Source organism: Tauraco erythrolophus, chromosome 3 (genome assembly GCF_009769465.1).
Source record: "Tauraco erythrolophus isolate bTauEry1 chromosome 3, bTauEry1.pri, whole genome shotgun sequence".
NCBI lineage: Eukaryota > Metazoa > Chordata > Aves > Musophagiformes > Musophagidae > Tauraco > Tauraco erythrolophus.
The window spans coordinates 27363116-27383185 of record NC_141467.1 but is presented as its reverse complement, the minus strand read 5'-3'; the positions used below and the strand labels follow the sequence as shown (position 1 = coordinate 27383185).

The following is a 20070-nucleotide window of genomic DNA, read 5'->3' as shown; positions in this document are numbered from 1 at the left end:
TTTATTTGCAACCAGCTCTTAGAAAACATCTTGCATGTCCTTCTTGTAGGGAAGCATTTAGGAAAACCAACTTCTACTTTCTTCTGCTCTTTCACAAACCAGTACCAATGCCAAGTGACTCCTCCCAGTGAAAAGCTCACTGCCAAAACCCCTTCAGTGACATACTTGTAGCAACAGGCAAAGGTCACTTTTCTGTTTGAACTTGTAGTTAGATTTCTTGCAAAAGACCGCTGCCCTTTGGAGTTAATTTCTCCAAGAAGTCTAAAATAATTTTGTTGCAGTTTGATTTATTTTGTAGTTCTGATAGCACACAAAGTGCTTAAAATCTTATTAGATATTGATCTAGAAAAATGACATGCAGGTCATAAAATGGAAAAATCATGAAATGGAAAAATTCAAGCCAGTGAAAGCCAGATGGAAAAGGATTGTATTCAGTGAAATTTGGGGATTGGGTTGTGGGTGTGTGCATGCATATATATGTTCGCCTAATGCTAACCTCCACTGGCATTACACCTTGGAGGTTTTTTTCAGAATATTTCCTTTTTTTTTCCTTTTTTTTTTTTCCATAAACAAACATTTTCCTGCAGTTTTTGCAAGAAAACATGAGAACCTGGAATTTAACTAGAAACTGCCTTCAAGCACAAGTGACTCTGACACTGTTTGTTTGCCAAAACTCACATAGTTGGTGGCAGGGCTGCGAAGGGAACCCAAAATTTATAGGACTTTGCAAATACAAACTGGCCAAATAGGAAGCTGTGCCTCCAGCAAGGAGGGTGGCCTGGTAATACTGACAGGGATCCGCTCTGTGTGATGCTTCAGAGTCATGGGACAGGGGCCAGAAATTCCTCTGAATTCTCAGTTGACACAAAGTCTGTGCTTTCTGGTCTCTCTCCATTCAGCTGCTAATCTGTAGCCCCTTCATAAGAACATGTATCATGACCTAGTTATTTCCTTCCATGCATTTCTGAGGGAGAACTTCATCTTGGATCATGCAGTGGGTGATAAATTAGGGAGGTATTAGGCCAAAGTCAGTATTTAACCTATTGGAATGATCTCAGGGCTTTTCTTTACCCATCAATATCAAGGAGGACAAGGTCAAGCCTCACTTGGATACTTGCTCAACAGTATGTTTTTCTTGTGATTTGTCCTTCTACAGTTTTGATGCAGTCTCTATTTGGAGGATTAGATAGGTTAGTATAGTAACTGCGATTAACGTTCCAGACCCGATCCAAAAAAGCAACCCATTAATTTCAGTAGAGTTAGATTGGGCCTTGTAAGATAACTAAACAATCCCAACTTTCCTCAAGATGGAGGGTATAAACTGGTTAGGAAAACACACGTGCACAGTGGGGCAGGAGGCAGGGAGAGAAGTTACCATAATGTTGAGCAAAGACATCAAAACAATCCTAATTAGTGGGAAATATTTTGGACGTTTTCTGGTTTTCTTTAGTCAAATAAAAGAATGACCACAGATCCTTAAGTGACACACTTCCTCTTCGAAGTCAGTATTTTCTACATCTTTTGCTTCAGCCAGAGGTATGTATTCTGTACATTGCATTGGGATTTACCTTTGCCACACAAACACACAAAATTTTTGATAGTTGGACAAGAGTGCACATAGAAGAGACAACAGGACATTTCATAAGGTGGCCAGCAGGACTGCGGCTCAGGGTTCTCACTGAGCTGGAGGAGTGGAATCTGGAAGGACAGTGTGGGATGCTGCTCCTCACAATCAGGTAGGTGATTACTCCCACTGCTCAGCTCTTGTGAGGCCAGTGCTGTTGTACCATGTCCAGTCTTGGCCCTTCAATTCAAGAGAGAGATTGGCAAACTGGAGAGCATCCAGAGGAGAGCCACGCTGGGGCACTGGAGCACACAAGGTACAAGAGGAGGCAACTGGGTTGTCTACCTTGCAAAAGCGATGTGGGTAAGGAGGGACCTGATCGCAGTCTCTCCCTAAAAAGGGGAGGACTATGAGGTTTCTCAGGGATACACAGTGAAAGGACAAGAGGCAACTGTTTCCAGCTGAGGTAAGGGAAATAAAAATTGGAGGTAAGAAGGAAATTCCTTAAAACAGGAGCAGCTAGGCAATGGAAGAGGAGAGAGCTCGAGAAGGTCAGCAAGGCCAAGTGCAAGGTTCTGCACATGCGTTGGGGCAATCCCAAGCACAAGTACAAGCTGAGCAGAGAATGGATTGAGAGCAGCCCTGAGGAGAGGGACTTGAGAGTGCTGGTTGATGAGAAGCTCAACATGAGCCAACAATGTGCACTGGCAGCCCAGAAAGCCAACTGTATCCTGGGCTGCATCCAAAGAAGCGTGGCCAGCAGGTCAAGGGAGTTGATTCTGCTCTTCTGCTCTGCTCTTGTGAGACTCCACCTGGAGTACCCAACATAAGAAGGACATGGACCTGTTGGATGCCCCATCCCTGGAGATGTTCAAGTCCAGGCTGGATGAAGCTTTGAGCAACCTGATCTAGTGGAAAGTGTCCCTTCCCATGGCAGGGAAGTTGGAACTAGATGACCTTTAAGGTCCCTTGCAATCCAAACCCTTCTATGATTCTGCGATTCTATGAATCTCCGTGCCTGGAGGTTCACAGAACTCAGCCAGACAAAGCTTTGGGCAGCCCGATCTGGCTTTGAAACTAGTCCTTCTTGGAGTCAGAGGTTGGGCTAAGCTTCTAACTTAATCTTTTCTGTGATATTATAGTGCTAAATATTCGCTATTTATCTAATATGTCCATAACTTAAAAAGAGTGGTTTTAGACTGAAATAGGAGACAGTTTTGATTGTTTCAGGAGTGCAGTTATTTTTCATAAGTTCTATTTATTTTTTAGGCTTTGGGGCAGCAAAATTACTTCAGATCAACTTTAGGATAGAGCAGAAACTTAACATTTGTGATTTATTTTAATCTTACTTCAGCTTACATCACCACAGCAGCAATGCTGATAGTAATATCTTTTAGACTTTTATGCTCTGAATGTGCCAGTAATATTTGAAGGTAAATCCAATTCCACTCCTAACCTATGTTTGTAAACAGACCAGACTTGAAAATTGTGCTCGTCTAAATCCTTTTGAGGTCAGTTTGCTAAGTTTTCAAAAGCCACTTTCTAAGTGTAGAAGGAAGGAAAAAAATAAAGAGGTTTTTTAAACCTGTTTGTATGAAATTCTTGGTTTAGTGGGACATAAATCAATTTTGAGTACAATTTTGAGCTCAGCTAAATTTGGAGAACGGCAGTTTCAACTTCCACTGTCAAAACAGCTGCCACCCCACTAATAAAATCTGTTGGGAACTCTGAGATTGTATGTAGTTCTTGTGATGAACGGGCTACTCTCAGGACCAAACCAACCTCCTAAATTCCCAGACAAGTGAAAGTGTAGTTCATGTGAATAGTTGATACCAAGCTATACAGAGTTTTAAATGTTTCACAAGCTACAAAACTTAAAGGAAAATTTTGCATGGAGTTTATTAATTCCTTTCTATCTTCTAGTCTATGTACAAAGATCTTACTCAATTGTAGAAGGAAGATAAGAACAAAGGAATTGGGAGAACATGTTGCTACTGTAAAGTAGCAGCGGTGAATCGGAGTCCTCCTAGAGTCTGAGCTCCACTGAAGCCAGAAATTTTATTTAGTGACTAATTTGGCTGAGGCTTGAGAAAAAGAGGTTAATAAGAATAATGGAAATATTTAACTTGTCATTTTAAATTGTAAAGCTGACTAAAGCTTGGGCTTTTCACCCAGTGAAATAACTAGTTCCTAAGAATTTATAATGCTGTATACTAAAATCATTCTGTACTCTGTGAAAAGTACCCTTAAATTGGTAGCAAATTAAATTTAGAGTGTGAAGGGCTATAAAGAAATTCCAAGTGGTATGTTGCGTGTGCACTGTGAAGAACTGCAATGAGGAGCAGAATCAAGTCCACGGTTCTTACCTAGGTTTGGTCCAGAGGCTTGGCTTGTGCTCCAAGAGATCAAGAGTATTTTGGCAGGTTGCTTACTTTGGTTAATTGTATGTTTATTTTTAAAATCATTTTTCTTAGAGTTTCTGGAGGTGTTTACTAAGTGTCTTGGGTAGTCTCTGTGTAGCTGAAATGCCTGATAGCTGTAGAATATCACAGCAGAGTCTGCACCTCATCTGCTGCGGAAGTCAGGGAAAGTTGTGAGCATTTAAGGGTACGGTCTTCAACATGCAATAGGTTTGTCTGCACACGGAAGCATAATAGTATGGCCGGGTCGGAAATGGCACGTACCACGGGCTTTGCACACACACAAATGACAACCACAGCAGAGCTCAAATCTTGTTCAGTTCCCAGAGCACAGGAACAGAAATTTCTAAAAGAGGATTCTTGGATTCCATGGTTTCCAAGCTGGGGTCTTTTCTCAATGCTTTTGTTTTCCAGTACACGGGGGCAACTTGCAAGTGCGCTCTTCTTTGGTTTGGTTTGGTTTGGTTTGTTTCGATTTTTTGTTGTTTTGATATTCTTGTTCAAGCAATCTTGTTCCAAATACACACATTAGTTAGCATGTAGAATATCAAATTGAATGTCAGAACACTAGTTCTACCTTTGACTCTGCCTCTAGCCTGTTAAACCATCTTTGTCACTGTGCCTCTGATGTCCCGTACGTTTTTAACAGTGAAAACCGTAACACAGCTATCATATCTCATGATATGTTTGTGCAGTGTCTGGTAGAGCAGACTCCAGACCTCAGCTGGAGGTGCCAAGGGCTAACTCCATATAAATAATTGACTACATGCAACGTGCAACATTTGACTGTGAATACTTAATATTAACTGCTGACTGAACACTGTACTACATAGTTCTCTTTCTTCATATCCTTCCTTACGGTTGATTTCTTTGTGTTACGTATCTGTTCACCGAATTTTAATATATAGTGTTAAATGAGTAACAAGAAAACCACAGAGAAGCCGAAATGTTGCTTATGTAGCAGTAAGTACATCTCATGATCTCACAGTGTTGCAACTCTGTCCTCCCATACCCCCTCCTTTCCCATCCCTTGTATGGTGTCATCACGCAAGCTCCTAGGGGCAGGGATCAGTCAATTTTATATGCCTGTAAAGCATCATGCACACCTACTGTCTGGAGCTTTATAAATAATTACACATTAAAAATTATGGTAAAATAGTATTATTAGGGATGCTAGGTCACGCGCCCAAAGTTAGGTAACATTAGTATTAAGGCTGTCTGTGTAACCTTAGCTTCCCCCATTTAACCTTAATTTCCCCCTCTTTTGTGCAGTATGATAAAGTCTATAGTTAAAGTGATCATACTCTATTTTGGTTGGGTTTCTTTCTGAGTTTCAGAGCTCAATGAATAGACCGGGTATACCACCGTTCACTCTCAGTGCAAATTCTCTTTTTGAGACAGGACTGTTTAATTTCCTTTTGCTCTTTTTATCTTACTCCTGACGCTAGCATCCATGTGCCATGTAGACTTTAATTAATTTCTCTTCACAGCACCTATGTGCGAGGAAAAGGTGGCATTATTCTTATTTTAGAGAAGGAGAACATGTGCACAGGGACTCAAGGCAGACTAGTGACCAGTTAGACCACATAGGACCCCGTTTTTTCAGAGGACTGAGCATTAAATAGCATTTCATGTATCAGAATGCAGCTCTCCTTTTCTTTCCAACTCTGTTCTTGGATGATATTTAACCATTTTGGCTGAAACAAAATAAGAGAATGATCATGGGCATGATATAAATTGTCACATTTGGGCTGCCACCTAGCAAAGGTATAATTTCTTAAAGTTATAAGCAATTTAAATCATGGGTTTAAAAGGAGTCTTAAGAGCTTCTCTCAGAGCAGGAAAAACACTTTAAAATACAAACTTTTTTTTTTTATTTTGAAAAGGTTTAAAATGTATTAAAATATTTTAAAAATAAAAATATTTTAAAATGTAAAGGGAACTTGGCGTTATAAAGCTAAATAAATACAGATTTGTCTGGGACAAAAAGATAAAATACCTTCCAAATATTTGAAAGGGATTTTCCCCTCCCTTGAGTTTCAGTTTCAGTAGCCATGAGAGAGGAATATTTTTTCACGTACAGCTAAAGGAGGGCATAGCGTGGGGGTGGGGAAACCCTCCTGAGATCGGTTCATGCTGTGGGTCTGGACAGGGATAATCCCATTTCCTCCCTTTCTCTTGGAAGAATTTGTTACCTTTGGCTCTAGCTGGGGTAGTTGAAGCTATTGGGAGGAGAAGAGTTGTCCTCTTTGTTACCAACCTGAAAAATACTCACCTTTTGCTACAGAACTATTAGGGTTTTGATGAGTTAGTTTAAAACAAAAGTTTAAAAGGATAGGGGTGGGTGAACTTGTTCTGCTTAATTTTCAGCCCATTCAAATTCAAATGTTACAAGGTTTTGTATTCCACTTGAGAAGGACAGGAGGGAAAGAGAAGTCTGTAGCCGGAGAGAATTCAGTGGTGAAGTTGGTTGGAGGAAGAAAACATACAATAGTGAGTGGCAGAAGGCAGACAGGAAGAAAAGAGAAAAACTGTAATGAAAAATAGCAGTGTATGTATGTATTATATATACCTCTTTGTGCACAAAGATGTTCTGTATAATTACATGTCGCTTTTAGCTATCTCTGAGAAATATGGGAAAGTTTTATTCTGTCATTTCTCTATAGGATAAGTTTTATTTTAGCTGGATAGACACGTTTTACTTTTTTGAAAACAGAAATGTAATTTTAAGGGGGAGGAAGGTAGAAAAAGGGTTAAAGCAACAGGGAGAACTTCAGGGATGAAAAATTACTTAATTAAGACCCAGATGTCTGACAGATTTGCAAGCCTCTGCTTCTTACATAGTTTTGCTAATTTCCTTCCTTATCTCTGGCTTTCCCTTTCCCCTTGTTCCAGAAAACTCTTCAAATTTGGATACCCTCATGCACTTTTTTTTGTTGGCAGATCTTCATGGGGGGAAGATACTAATGATATTATGATTAAGTAGTAGATACTCACAGTTGTTCCAGAGCAAGAATCCAGATTAGACTTTCTGCTAAACCCATCCACGGGAAAAATGCCCTATACTTTGGAGCTGTAGAATATTTTACATGTTAGGAAGCAGCTCGGGTTGCTGAAGGTGTAGTGCTGGCTTCCAGGAGAGAAAGGCTCTCGTCCTTGCTCTGTTCCTTGCTTTTCTGTGTAAACCAAGAAAAGTTATTTACCCTCACTGTGCCATCTTTGAACTCACACTGTTATATTACACAAGTGATGTGGCTGTATTAAGATTTAGATCATGCTAGTCCACTGTCCTGGCTATTTGTGGCAATGCTGTCTGCCTGTGGGCTTTCCTGTTGAGAAGCTGTTGCCAGAGGCCTGTGGGAGGAGGGGGAGCGGGGGCATGCTTCCAGCTGTCTAGCAACTACAGGCTGCTGCTTATGCAGCAGGACCTTGAAACTGACATATGTCAGGGGACTCTGGAAGCTTAAATCACCCTGGTATGTAACAAGCTTAGAGATTTCAAGCATTAAAACACAAAATGATACTAAGCACAAGCATTTTCATTTGCTTTCTGTTTAGATTTTTGACCAGTAACCATGGAGGAGTGTAAAAGGACCATAAACCTAGATGCTGCTGAAAAATTACATAATTTTCCTCCTTGTCTGTATTTACAAGTTGTGGTGTTATATCTGAAGGCACTACTGGACTTGTGTGTTCTAGGATTGAAAAATAGTTTAATTCAATCTCTGATGATTTTTGATCAGCACAGATATAATTGCAGTCTAAAGACCTTTTTAAGTTTGATGCAATTCCACAGAACTAGAAACAGAACACAAACTACAGAACTTGGAATAGAAATGGTACTTGCACCTTGCTCTCAAAAAGTATGTGCAGCTTTTCTTTTATCACTCATTGAAGAACACAAAAAGCAAGGTTATCTGGCATTCAGCAGAACATGACTGTGTGCTTTTTCCTTTTCCTAGTTGCCTGCCGCTTTAAGAAATCTTGCATCCAAGACGAGTGATGGCTTTGTTATCTAACCTGTCCTAACTTGGTTGTTCAATCTACAGTTTGGCATTTTAACAGGCTTTGGTCGTTCAAACATTAAAACTTTATGCTTAAGTTCGCAGGAGGCAGCAGAAAAGGAGAATCTCATTGGTCAGGTCACAGTTTAGGTGACCAGAAAGTCCACCACTTAGACTAGCTGCTCTCCTGCAGCTGTTATATTTCTTCCTCAAAAGGAGATTGAAGAAAGTCACGTAGCTTTAGAAATATAAAGAATGGAAAAATGGTCCCTAAGATTATATAAACTATGGGCTAATCTGGAAAATAGTTGCCTCTGCTTTTGAAGAGTGCTTTGCGGTATCAATCACAAAACCACATATGTGAACACCTTGAGTTTAATTAATGTCATCTTTCTTGCCTGGTTGAATAGAAAGTTGCATTCAAAAAGGATGCACTTTCAGCCATGCTTTCTACAACTTAAAATCATTCAGCATCAGTTTTCTTTTTAACACCCACCTTAATATATACCCGAGGTAGAAGTATTTCTTTTTCCAACATTTATGTGGATTCATTTTGAAGAGGAGAAATTTGGATACGCACATAAGGGTTGAAGTAATTCCCCAGTACCGGAGTGAGTGGACTATCAGAGCTGGGAAAGGAGCCCACATGCTCCAAAGCCGAGTCTGGAGTAACCTTAATATCAGCTTTCCACATTGGTCAGTCCCTGTTAACTGCTTAATACACACGTTAGAAGCTGAATGCTCTCGATGTCCATTGAACTGCCTCGTAGCAGTCACTGCTTTCCTGTGTGTTCTGCTGCACAGTTTGCCTGTCTGGATTTTACTCATTTACGGTGGCTCTATCTTCCCTCCCTGGCTTGTAACACACGTACGGGAACTGTGTTCTTAAGTCTTTTGATACAGCAAACATGGTACAAAATGAGTGAGTCTTTCAGGTCACATTCAATTAACCTGAGAGTTATCTACTGCTGTTTCATCTAGCCTGCTGCCACTCCAGCAGGACATGGGTCTCCCATATGTTCCGTATTAGGTCTACCAGCTCCAGACAGATGTCTTGAATATCCTACAGTATTTCAAATAGCACCAAGTGGCCAAGTTTAGATAATTCAGTTTCTTCCTTAGTCCCTTCTCTGCAGTTTACATAGGTCTGTGTTGTATTTAAACAGTTACGGTGGGAGTTGTGGAATCTACCTCTGGTACCATACATGAGGCTCACCAGAACTCCTGAGAAGTGCTCAAAGACACTTGGGTCAATTTTATCATTTGCAAACACCTAGATGAAGTTGCTCTAACTATAACAAAATGGCGGCTTCTGTCATTGCAAATCCATTGTCTTGCCACTGGTTTGGATTTCTTTTTAATGCAGCATTTCCAGCTAGGTTTATCAGAGAATTTTCTCTCTTTCTTAGAATGTAAACTTTCTCATAAGTATCCGCCTCCCATGGCACTAATTTGATGAAACGCTGCTGTAAGTTTCATTTTGTCTCCAACTGCACAGATGACTGCCAAGGAGTAATTATGCATAGTAGCCTGAGCCCAGTGTGACAGTAAAGGCTGTAGTTTAGTAGTCACTTTGCTCCGTTCTGTGCTCTTGCACAAATTTCTGCTATTCTACGTAAATAATAAGTGCTCAGGCTTCCAGGAACCATGCACGTTTGCCGTTCTGAGCTTGGGCTAAATGCTCACCAGTGCTGTATTTTTAGTGCCTCACGTTTTACCAGAAAGGCAGCGTAAAGGTTATCAAGTTCTTCCCTAAGTCAAAAAAAAGCGTGTGTGAGAAAATACCACTGGTAATGTTTATCCAGAATGTAAAACATGGTATCAGAATAAGTCATATTTTTCTTGGATTCTGGCCAAAACGGAGCTGTCAACAAAAGAAACGTGTATAGGGTTAGAAGGAAAGAAGGCTATGAAAAAAATTAGAGGCCCTTTTGTTTTCCATTCTCAAATACTGTTGTGAGAAAGAGTTGTCTTAGGCATATTTATAAATCCTGTGAGCTACGGGAAACTACCATACCCTCACCTCACAAAACACATATCATGTCTCAAATTCCCAATGCTTAAAATTCTTAATTTTAAGAAGAGCTCTGTGATTAATCTATACTTTCTGACTTGCTTTGTAGGTGAGTTTAGAGATGAATTGAACAATAGATCTCTTAAGAATTTGGAAATGCAAAAGAAAAGATCTTCGTTTTCTGATGATCCCTCTATAAGAGCAAATAAGAATCCTTTCATTTTTCACTGCGTTGTTCTCTGTCCTTCAGAAAAAAAAAGTCTGTGAATTGGATATTATTATCCCAGTTGTCTAGATAAGGAGATTGAAGCAGAGATTGAAAGGGAAATTATCTATAGTCACTGCATAGGTGCACAGAGGATAATGAGAGAGACCTCTGCTGACTGTTGAGTCCATCAAGGAGAAGATAATTTTGCTATAAGAGTCATTGAAAGATTCACATTGACTGACATGAGAGAAGGGCTGGTTAGTGCAATGGACTCACACTGCATGTTTGGAGCCCAAGAATCCCTTTTCCAGTGCCAAATATGTTTTCCTAGATAAATTACCTGTATAATTCTCAAGTGGACAGTTTCCTTTATTTCCTGGAGAAAGCCCAGCACCAACAACCTTAGTAATACAGATTTTGGCTATATTGTAGAACAGTCAGGCAAGAGACAGAAGGATATGACCAGGTACCGAAAAGGTGGTGAGCAGGCATGACCTTCGTGAAATTAGGTTTTATTCTCTGGTAGATACGGGTTTACACGTTTTTCTTGCAAGGTTTTGGAAACAACTTCTTCATGGTACCTTCGAGAAAGAATCTCAATGTGTGTCAGTAATTTGCTTCCGGCTGTGGACAACGATCCTGCAAGACCAGCTTTGTAAAGAAGAAAGCAATAGTCGCCCTCCGTGCTTGATAGACCTGTTGCTTAACTGGTGCAGTTTGAATAATTCTCCCATCAAAAATATCTTTCTGAGTTTCCAAATACATTGGTTTAAAATGCACTCAGAGGATAGCAAATATTTTTTATTAATTCTGGAAAACTTTCCACTGAAAAAACAATCTGAAATTCAGTTGATTCATTCTTTTTGCCACCTTCAAGTTGAGGTTTTTCCTTGCCAGACTTCTGTCCCAATCCAAATGCCACAGTAAGCTTAAATCTTTTTGTCAGATTGCTCAGATGAATGGTCTTGTTGATTTGTGTGCATCTGTGTGTATGTGCGTGCGTGCGTACTTCAGGGTGCGGTAGGATTGCAGTCTTGCAGCACCAGTTGCTTCTGCTGGAGACTTTAACTGGTTTGTGCCACCTTTCTCTTAATCCTGCAGGGAGAAAACACAGTTTACCGTGAGTCTTGCAGTGCTTGCAGTGTGAGTGCTGGGCCTGAGCATCATCAGTTCATGTTGGCTTCTGGAGATGTTCAGGGTCTGTTCAAAGCTCAGGTCAATGGCAAGTATTGGAAGAAACTGTATTCCAGATGCAGATCGTTGTGTCTCTTCCTATGTTTTTAAACAATGTTTATGTTTGGATTTGGTGTTGGGGAACATGGTTTAGGGACCCTGACAATGCAGGGTGAATGGTTGGACTTGATGTCATCTTGAAGGTCTCTTCCAACCAGACGATTCTATGATTCTATGAACCAGTACAGATTCCTGTCTCAGATTCCAGATTAGGAAACCACTTAGGCACATATGTAGCTTTGCTTGAATTCATCCCTGTTTAGGAAAAGGATGTGTTTCTGAAAAAAGTTTTGGAAGGCTTACTTGCAGATATATTTTGCTGTCTTCGTTGATCTCACATACATGTACACAGCTTTTTAAGTCCAAGGCAGTTTAGGTGCAAGTAGAAGAATCAGGTTCCAGGATTGCCACAAAAGACATAAAGAAAGGAAAGGTGAATACAAAATAAATAAATAAATAAATATAAAATAAAGTGAAATAAAATGCTTGATGATTCAACATGTGCTTTGAGTTGCTTCTGTTGTGAGCAAGGGAAAAATCAAACAATAATAGCAAAAAAGGAACCTATACTGTTAGACATCATTTAAATCAATGTCAGGAAACATTTCTGAATTTTTATTCAGATTATTATCTCAAAGGGCGCAGAAAAATGGCATTTTTCAAGTAGTGTTCAGTAAACTACCAAAAAAAATGTAATCTGTTACTGTATCTGTGATATTAAAGGTTTGATCTTGAAAAGGACAAATCTGCTCCACCTGACCAGAGTTGGTTTAGGTGTGTCTAGAATGGAAAATTATTTTTTCAATAGGCTAATCACAAGGGCAAAACTTAGATACAGTGTCACAGACGACAACGTCTTAAATTCAGGTGAGGAACAGGTAGCTGGAAAAAATGAATTGCCCAATGTGAAATCCTAGATTTAATGATTTAGATAGAAAAGCTCTGCTGGTCCTTCTGGCTCCTAAGAAACAGAAGGTCTGTTGTGTAACAGGTTGCCATGCGTGTTTTTTTAATTTTAGTTAGTTTTTGTTAGGATTTTTCTTAGGTTCATTCTTCTTTTCTTTTTTTGCTTCAATAAGCCAAGACAACACTTGTCACTCATTCTGATTTCAGACTCGGTTTAGATCGTTGTACAACTTCATCAAAAACCATGGACTTATTTTCTGGCAAAATCAGGCCCCTTGATATGTTTCATTAGAAACAGCTCTCAAGGGATTAGTTTCTCTTTCCTCCTCCCTTCCCTCCCCTCATGATGCAGAGCGATTGTCGAACAGTACTTAGCTGTACTTATTTTTCATTGCCGTGCAATTTTTATTTAATTAAGTTGCAGATAAATTGGCACAGCGTGTGCACAAGATGGCTAGTGGTCTGCTTTAAAATTATATGGATATGCAAAACCTTTGCCTTGGCATACGCTGCTTTTCTGCAGCCCAGCTGCAGAAATGCGTATTTCACAGCGAAGCCAGACCATTACTTTGTGACAGGCTTTATTAATCCTAATCTTTTGATCGCCAGCACACAGTATGCTCAGGCACCACAGAGACCCTTCCGAGATGTCGATGTGTCAGTGTGGTGGTGTGTCTCTCCAAGGCTGCATATTTTTCATACTTTGAGGAGTGAGTTTCAGAACCCCAGTGGAACCAAAGGGGCTGAAATTATAATTTCAGAGCAGCAGTGCAAAGGGAAAAAAGGGAAAAAAGAGGGAGACACGACCTTTTTCTCCTCTTTCATTTAGCAGGAGAGATGAAGAAATGGCTTCGGCTAAGCATGAGAATGAGGATGTATTCATTGCTGCACAACTCCAGCAGACTTTGGCTGGCCTGGATGAAGATTTAGAAGGTAGGGAAGTGTGTTAACTCTGGTGTCCAAAAAGGAGAGGCATAGCCAGGAGATGCAGAGTAAAACTGTACTCTGAGACATCTGCACATTTCTCACGAAGATCTCTGGGAACAACTCACAGGCCTAAGGCAGAATATGGTCCACCCAAAGTGGCTGCTCTCCTTTTGCCTCTGGGACAGCCACACTGAGTATTTTTCAAGCTGCTGACCAGATTGTCGTCGTATTTTGATGTCTGCTACCAAAAAGAGACGAACAGCAGTTTATGGACGCATTTTATGGGCCGAATTTGGTATAATTTCATTGACTTCAGTGAAGCTAAATCAGTTGTGAATTTTTTTTTGTGTTCATGTTTAATGAACAATGCCTCTATTTTGTATTTTATCATAATGAAGTGGAGAAGGGGGGGATGTTTTTGTACCCAATGCCTCCTCTGATTCATCAGATGTATTTTAAAGTTAAAAAACATGAAGAGAAACAGTGGGAAGAGACAGAATGTCATACTGTGCTCCTCTTTTTCCTACTGTGAATAAAAATATTTCTCTATTAATTGTTTGCCACCAAATTACATTGAATAGTTTTTTTTTAAACTTCCTATCTTTATTTCAGTACTTCTGCAGTGGAATAGATTATGATTTAACTTCTGTGAGTTCTCTAACACTGCAGTTTCTTAGCTTCTGTGTTGTAACCCTTGATTTATACTAGCAAATTTGATAGGAGAGTTAAGCTTCTTGCACAATGAGCTTCTGCAGGCACTGGTAATGAAGGTTGAGAAGAATGGAGAAAAAATACAAGTACTGTTTCTTTGTTTGCTTGCTCAAGGAAATCCTTCAGCTGGGCTGTTATTACTAACCAGGTCTGGGAAACATAATTTGGAGTTGCTTACTGTTTCTCAGAAATGTTTCTCCTTTGGAGTCATGTGGTGAAATGTTTATCACTAAGAGAAGTTAGTCAAAGATAAGGTATGAACAATAGATTAAATTCTGCTTTCAGCTGCATTTGTATGTTTCCCACTGGCTGAAGCAGGAGGACTGCAGGAATATTTGGCTGATCTTAATCAGCAACCAGACAATAAAAAGGGCCCAGATTTCTCCTTTTTTGTATGACAGGCATAAATATATTCCTGTTAGTTTTAGTGTAGCTAAAATATCTGATCCACTTAAGCTTGTACTGGCTGTTTGTGTAATTTAAAGTCATACTGCCTAAATACTGCCTGTATGTGATGCTGTATGTCTATTTTGCAGCAGCGGATGAGATGAGTAACTATGACTCCAAATACATCAATGAAGTGTTGAGCCCACATACAGGAAAAGTTGAGGCTGCTCAAGATGTTACCATTTCTGTTCCAGTAACAGTCATAGATGATGCTCCAGAAGCTACCACCTCTAACTCGGCTGGAAATGAAGAGACGCAGACAAGGGTTTCACAAAACATCTCAGCTGACTCTGTTAATACCGGAAACTTTACAAACAAAAACAACAATGCCGGTTCCTTTGATAAAGGACACGCAGACAGTGGAGTTGTACGCATATCCAAGGACCTAATACATCAGCAACCATCTGAAAACGAATTCAGTCACTTGCCTGTGGAACAAAGGAGAGATATGTTTGAATCTCTCACATCCTCCATCGAAAAAAGAAGTGAAAAGAGCTTAAGACTGGACCCCCTCCCCAAACATGGTGTGAAATCTGAGGAATGTAAATCTAAGCTGATTCTGTCTCACTCCAAGGCCACAGCTGAAATTAGTACAGCAAAGGAGAAGATAAATCCATTTAATGAATGTAGTAACAGGGAAAGGTCTCTGAAAAAAAGTAAATCAGAACTAGAAATCAAATGGCCACCAGCAAAAAAAATTGAAGTAGAAGAAGTCCCATCAACACCTGCATGGTGTCATCGTGCCCAGAATTCAGGAACAAACTATGAACCTAAAATGGGTTTGACAACCTTTAAAGTTGTCCCTCCCAAACCTGAAGTAAAGCAATTTGATAGAGGAGTTTCACTCTCCACTGGTGCCATTAAGATAGATGAGCTAGGCAACCTTATAGGCCCAAACACTGGTGTCAGTAAGCACATACCAGGTCCCTCTGCCGATGAAAGTGAGGAAATTTGTCTTGGGAAAGTGAAGGCATTCTGGAGGTCAAGTTCTATGGAAAAGCAAAGTGATGACTCTGCTGAGTATCTTCCTAAAAAGTCAGCAGTCCCCACAAACTCTAAGCCCTTTACTACAAAACATGAACACAAACCTGTCTGTCTTGCAGCTCCAAAACCTGTAACACCACAAACTGTTACTACTCAGGTAGCTGAGAGACAATCTGAGAATGAAAGGACCAAACCACCTCTTCCAGTTACACAGTCTCAGGTAACACCATCAGTGGCCCCAACCATTAATAAGGACAAGCTGGAGCTTCCGTTTCTAAAGCCACATAGAAGAACTTCGAGTCAGTATGTTGCCTCTGCCATTGCAAGACATATCAATGCAGCTACCTTTAAGTCTGACTCTATGGAATATCATGAGAAGGACGAAAATAAGCAAGGGGCAGGAGAGGTTAAAACTGAAGCAGAAGTTTCACCAAAAAGATGTATTATTGTGGCCAAATACGGCCCTGTGGAAACAGAATCAGCAGAAACAAGAGAAACACTTTCAAGTGTTTTTACTTGCAGTCAAAAAGCATCCCACAGGTTTACACCTGGTGATAATTCTGGCATGGAAAACAAAGTAGTTAACATCAGGACACCAAATCAAGCAACTCCTGCGAGTTTCTATAAAAAGAATGCCAGTGTCCCACTTACTAAATCCTCTTCAAAGGATAACAACAGTGCAGAAGATGATCATGGTTTAAACAGCAAACAAAGTATCGCAGAGAAAAAGACGCTGTTTGACCAGAAATGTGAGACTTTGACCCATACTAATTCAGCCTCATCTCACAAGTCTCCTGATCTCCAAGGAATCCCGTCATCTTTTAGCTCGTCTTTGCGAATCACTAAATGGCCTTCTGCTAACAGTGTACAAGTCAGTTCACTTAAAGCTTCACCTGACCTAAATGGTGCAGCAGCAAACATAGAGTCAGATCAGGAGGAGAAACCTGATGATTCGGATGTTAATGCTGTCAGTGAACTGGATGTTAATGTGCAGACCAATATCTTTGGACCAAAGAAGAAGTTCAAACCTGTTGTCCAAAAACCAATTCAAAAAGACACGTCACTGCACAGTGCCCTAATGGAAGCCATTCAAACAGGAGGGGGAAAAGAGAAACTCAGAAAGGTAAAGTGGAGATTTTTTTTAGCCTGTCCAGACTGCAGAGCCCTGTATTCACCCTGTCAGACTCCAGAGGTTTTATAACTGGTACAATTGCTGGTGAGCTGGAGTACACAAGGCGTTTGAAAAATTTATAATGGCAGAATACAGACCAAGCCACTGCTTATTCTGCACACCCTGTATATTGTGCAACACCACTGCTGCTGCACTAGCTAGAAGAGGCAGAGGGTGCAGAAATACAGTGTAAAGGAGAGGTAGTTGAGGTTAGCCTGGGAGCCGAACCCACATTTCAGTGTGTTGTGTAAAAACAGGAACACACAGCATGAAGGAAACTTGTAAATACCTGTAATGAAAGAAATCTGCATTTTGTATTAGTAGGTGATACTAGTTTGCCACTGACTTCATGCTCAGGGGATACGAGGCTGCAGCTGTAAGAACAGCGTTACTATCTACACGTATCCTCACCGTTCGTGTGAGTAAGGGTTGTAAAAGCAGGCCCGAAAGAAGACAGACTGATTAGTCTCTGTAGCTTCCATTCTGGGACAAGTGCCAAAAATATTTTGAATAGTGTTTCCAAACTATCTCTGAGTAAACATCTAATAACAATGTGAGGTTTATTCTTTTTATACTGTAGGTTTCAAACAGCGCACTAAATGGCAATCACAGGAAACCCTCCTATGCTGAGCCGGAGAATGAGCGCTCAGCCCTACTAGCAGCAATTAGAGGCCACAGTGGCACCTCAAAGCTGAAAAAGGTAAGAAATGAAGATGATAAGTGATGTTTTAAGTGCGATCTGTTCCTACTGAGTGTTTTGAATAAATCCAGATATGTCACAAACTGTACCTTGTGCTGCAAAGAGAAAAGTTGAGGGGGAAATAATATGACACGAGACCAGACCTGACTTACACAGATAGCGTAGCGGGTCCGATCCTATCCTCTGCTGTAAAACTTAACACTCTTTCAAACGGTGTGCCTTTAGCTCAGAAAGAAGCACATAGAAACCCAAATAAATTACAGGGAGTGTACATAGAAGACATCGAATGTTAATAATTTTCACATTTATGTGGCGTCTTTTTGTACTTTAGGAGTATGCAGTTAGATTTATATGTTTGCATTACCTACAGTGTGCATCCAGTCCCAGTTACCTGAAAACACGCTAGGGCTTCTTCCTGGATGCTGTTCATCTGTTCACATGAGCTGGTGCGTGCAAGTTGTATGCAAGTAATTGATGTTGATGGAACATCACAGCAGGATGATTCCTTCCGTCTGAAAGATTTACGTAATCGTTAAAGCATCTCTTATTCCTCATAGCCAAAACCTAGCATTGTTCTAGTCTTAGTTTTCACTCAATTCACTAATCCAGCCAAAGATGTGCATTTGGCAAGGAGCTTCCCATTTCCCACGTGCAATGACTCAGGCCATTAGCGTGTATCTAGATAGCTGGCACTAGATAGAAAGAATCTCTTGCCTGTGTTAAGGAATTACTTCGTACTTCAAATATCTCAGTGCCCTTGCTGCAGGTAGGGTACAGCTTCCACTGAGCCCAAGAGCAGGACGTTCTGTGCAGCAGCCATCTTCACACATACTTAACTGCATTCTGCATTCATTGGGAATAAATGTAAATTTCTGTAAAAGGGGCTCTGACAATGAAGCGGTCGTACATTATCACAGAGCCTTTTTGGAATACTTTCCTCCAGCAGAGAAGCTTTTGCCATCAGTTTAAAGGAAGTTGCCTAGAAACCGTATGCTTCTTTTTCACACTGTGTCACCTGTGCTAGTTAAAGCACCCTGTTTGTCTGTGTGCTTTACAGGGCGAGATACAGATGTGCTATGATGAAAGACCTGTCCCTTTCATGTTATCTCAAATGTTCGTGTTTTACCTGACATGACGTTATTCCCATGTATTGAGTGTGTGTGTACAGTGAAGGAATAGAATATAGTAGCTCTCTGAATGTGGACTATTTGATGGGAAGTTAATTCTTCCATTTTTCACTAGAGAAGTTTTTTTGCCTCAGTTTCTCTGAGAAAGGAATGCTCATGCATCTGCTTGAAAACCTCCCATTTGGCACATGATACTGAATTTCCTAATAATCACCAAATCATTGTAATTACTAACACTTTATCATGATTATTACTAGTAATGTTAACAGCAAAAATATTTGCTGAGACAGTTGATGGAAAAGCTGGCTTAGTCTGAAAGATTGCCCCCTCCCGCTGTGTTCATTTAAAGAGGATGAATTTCCAAGCTGGTAATTCGTGCAGAAATTTTCGTTTCAGAAATTCCACAGAAACACACTTGGAAGAGCAATCAATTGGTTTTGTTCTCAGTGCTTTCACGTAGTTCTCTCTGGTCCTATTTTATTACTATTTTTTAGTATGGCTGGAAACTTTAGGTTTAATGGCATTTTTTTCAATGAAGCCACGTCTGAGAGCTCAGATCTAGAAGAGCCTCCCTGTCATCTGAGATTACGTCTGTGCAGCCCAGACTGCAGAAAATAATGAGACTCCTAGGTGGCTACTGCAGCCTTAATATATCTTCCTGATTCCAAAACCCTTGTGGTTGTTTCCAAATGAATACCAAGTCCAACTCTCTCTCTTACCTTTCATGCCAAGAAGAGTTACAGGATGCTGGAGCTCTCTGTAAATAAAGATTGAGTTTCTGAGACAGAGTCAATGCCAAATCCTTGATGCTGGTAATCAGCCCAGCTGAGTGATGTGACTAAGTAGCAACAGATGTTCGTATTCAACCCCTTGAGCAAACAAAGTTCTACGTGTTTTACATCATTCAAGCAAAGTGAAATCGGGGTACTGAAAGTGCATCAAATGTCAAATAATTACAGTTTAGTCGTGTTTGATATTAATTACCTCCTTTCAACTGCGCCATGAGCAGATCTCCTCGTTGGCCTCTGAAGAGCTGCAGAGTTTTAGGAACGCGGAACTGTCCTTGCAGAAGGCAGAAGACCCTCAGGAAGAGCAGCTTTGTATCTCACCTGCCCCTGCCCAGCCACCACCACCACCTCCCACTCAGCTGTCAGCAGCAGCTCCTAAATCCACTGCCACAGCTGCAGGTAACCCTTGGGAGGCAAGGCAAGCCCTAATGGAGGCCATTCGCTCTGGTGCAGGAGCAGCAAAGTTAAAAAAGGTAAATGTACTTCTGTATGTTATTGTGGATGAAACAACCTAGGCTTGTTGTGCTTTGAGAGCCATTTATAAGCTGTCTAGCCACACGTTTCTTTCTTCCATCAGAAAAAGGTACATGCGTGGTTTTGTCTAACTGAATCAAAGATCAGGCATATGTTTCAAACCTTTGAACAGCTATTAAAACATGCTAATAAGACTAAAATATGTCTATGCGTGTATGCAACCATATGAAAGTCAATATTTTTTCAAGAGAACATCAAGAGCATGAATGCCATTTCAGAAAGCATTTTCATGCCCTTTCGTACTTGTGAATCTGAGATACGACTCGATGTCCTTTAAACGAGGTGAACCTGAGAGAGATGAGATAGAAGACCCTGAAGCAAATTTAGAGATA

General features: G+C 40.4%; 1 protein-coding gene across 1 annotated transcript in view; it reads left to right on the top strand.

Moving 5' to 3' along the window:
* The window catches only part of COBL (cordon-bleu WH2 repeat protein), a 109457-nt gene extending 89738 nt beyond the window's left edge, over positions 1–19719 (top strand). The window contains exons 11-14 of the mRNA XM_009978861.2: positions 13179–13282; positions 14524–16541; positions 17170–17289; positions 19426–19719. Of these exons, the coding sequence (XP_009977163.2) occupies positions 13179–13282; positions 14524–16541; positions 17170–17289; positions 19426–19719 (2536 nt within the window). The remainder of the gene's footprint in view (positions 1–13178; positions 13283–14523; positions 16542–17169; positions 17290–19425) is intronic.
* Positions 19720–20070: the final 351 nt, after the last annotated feature.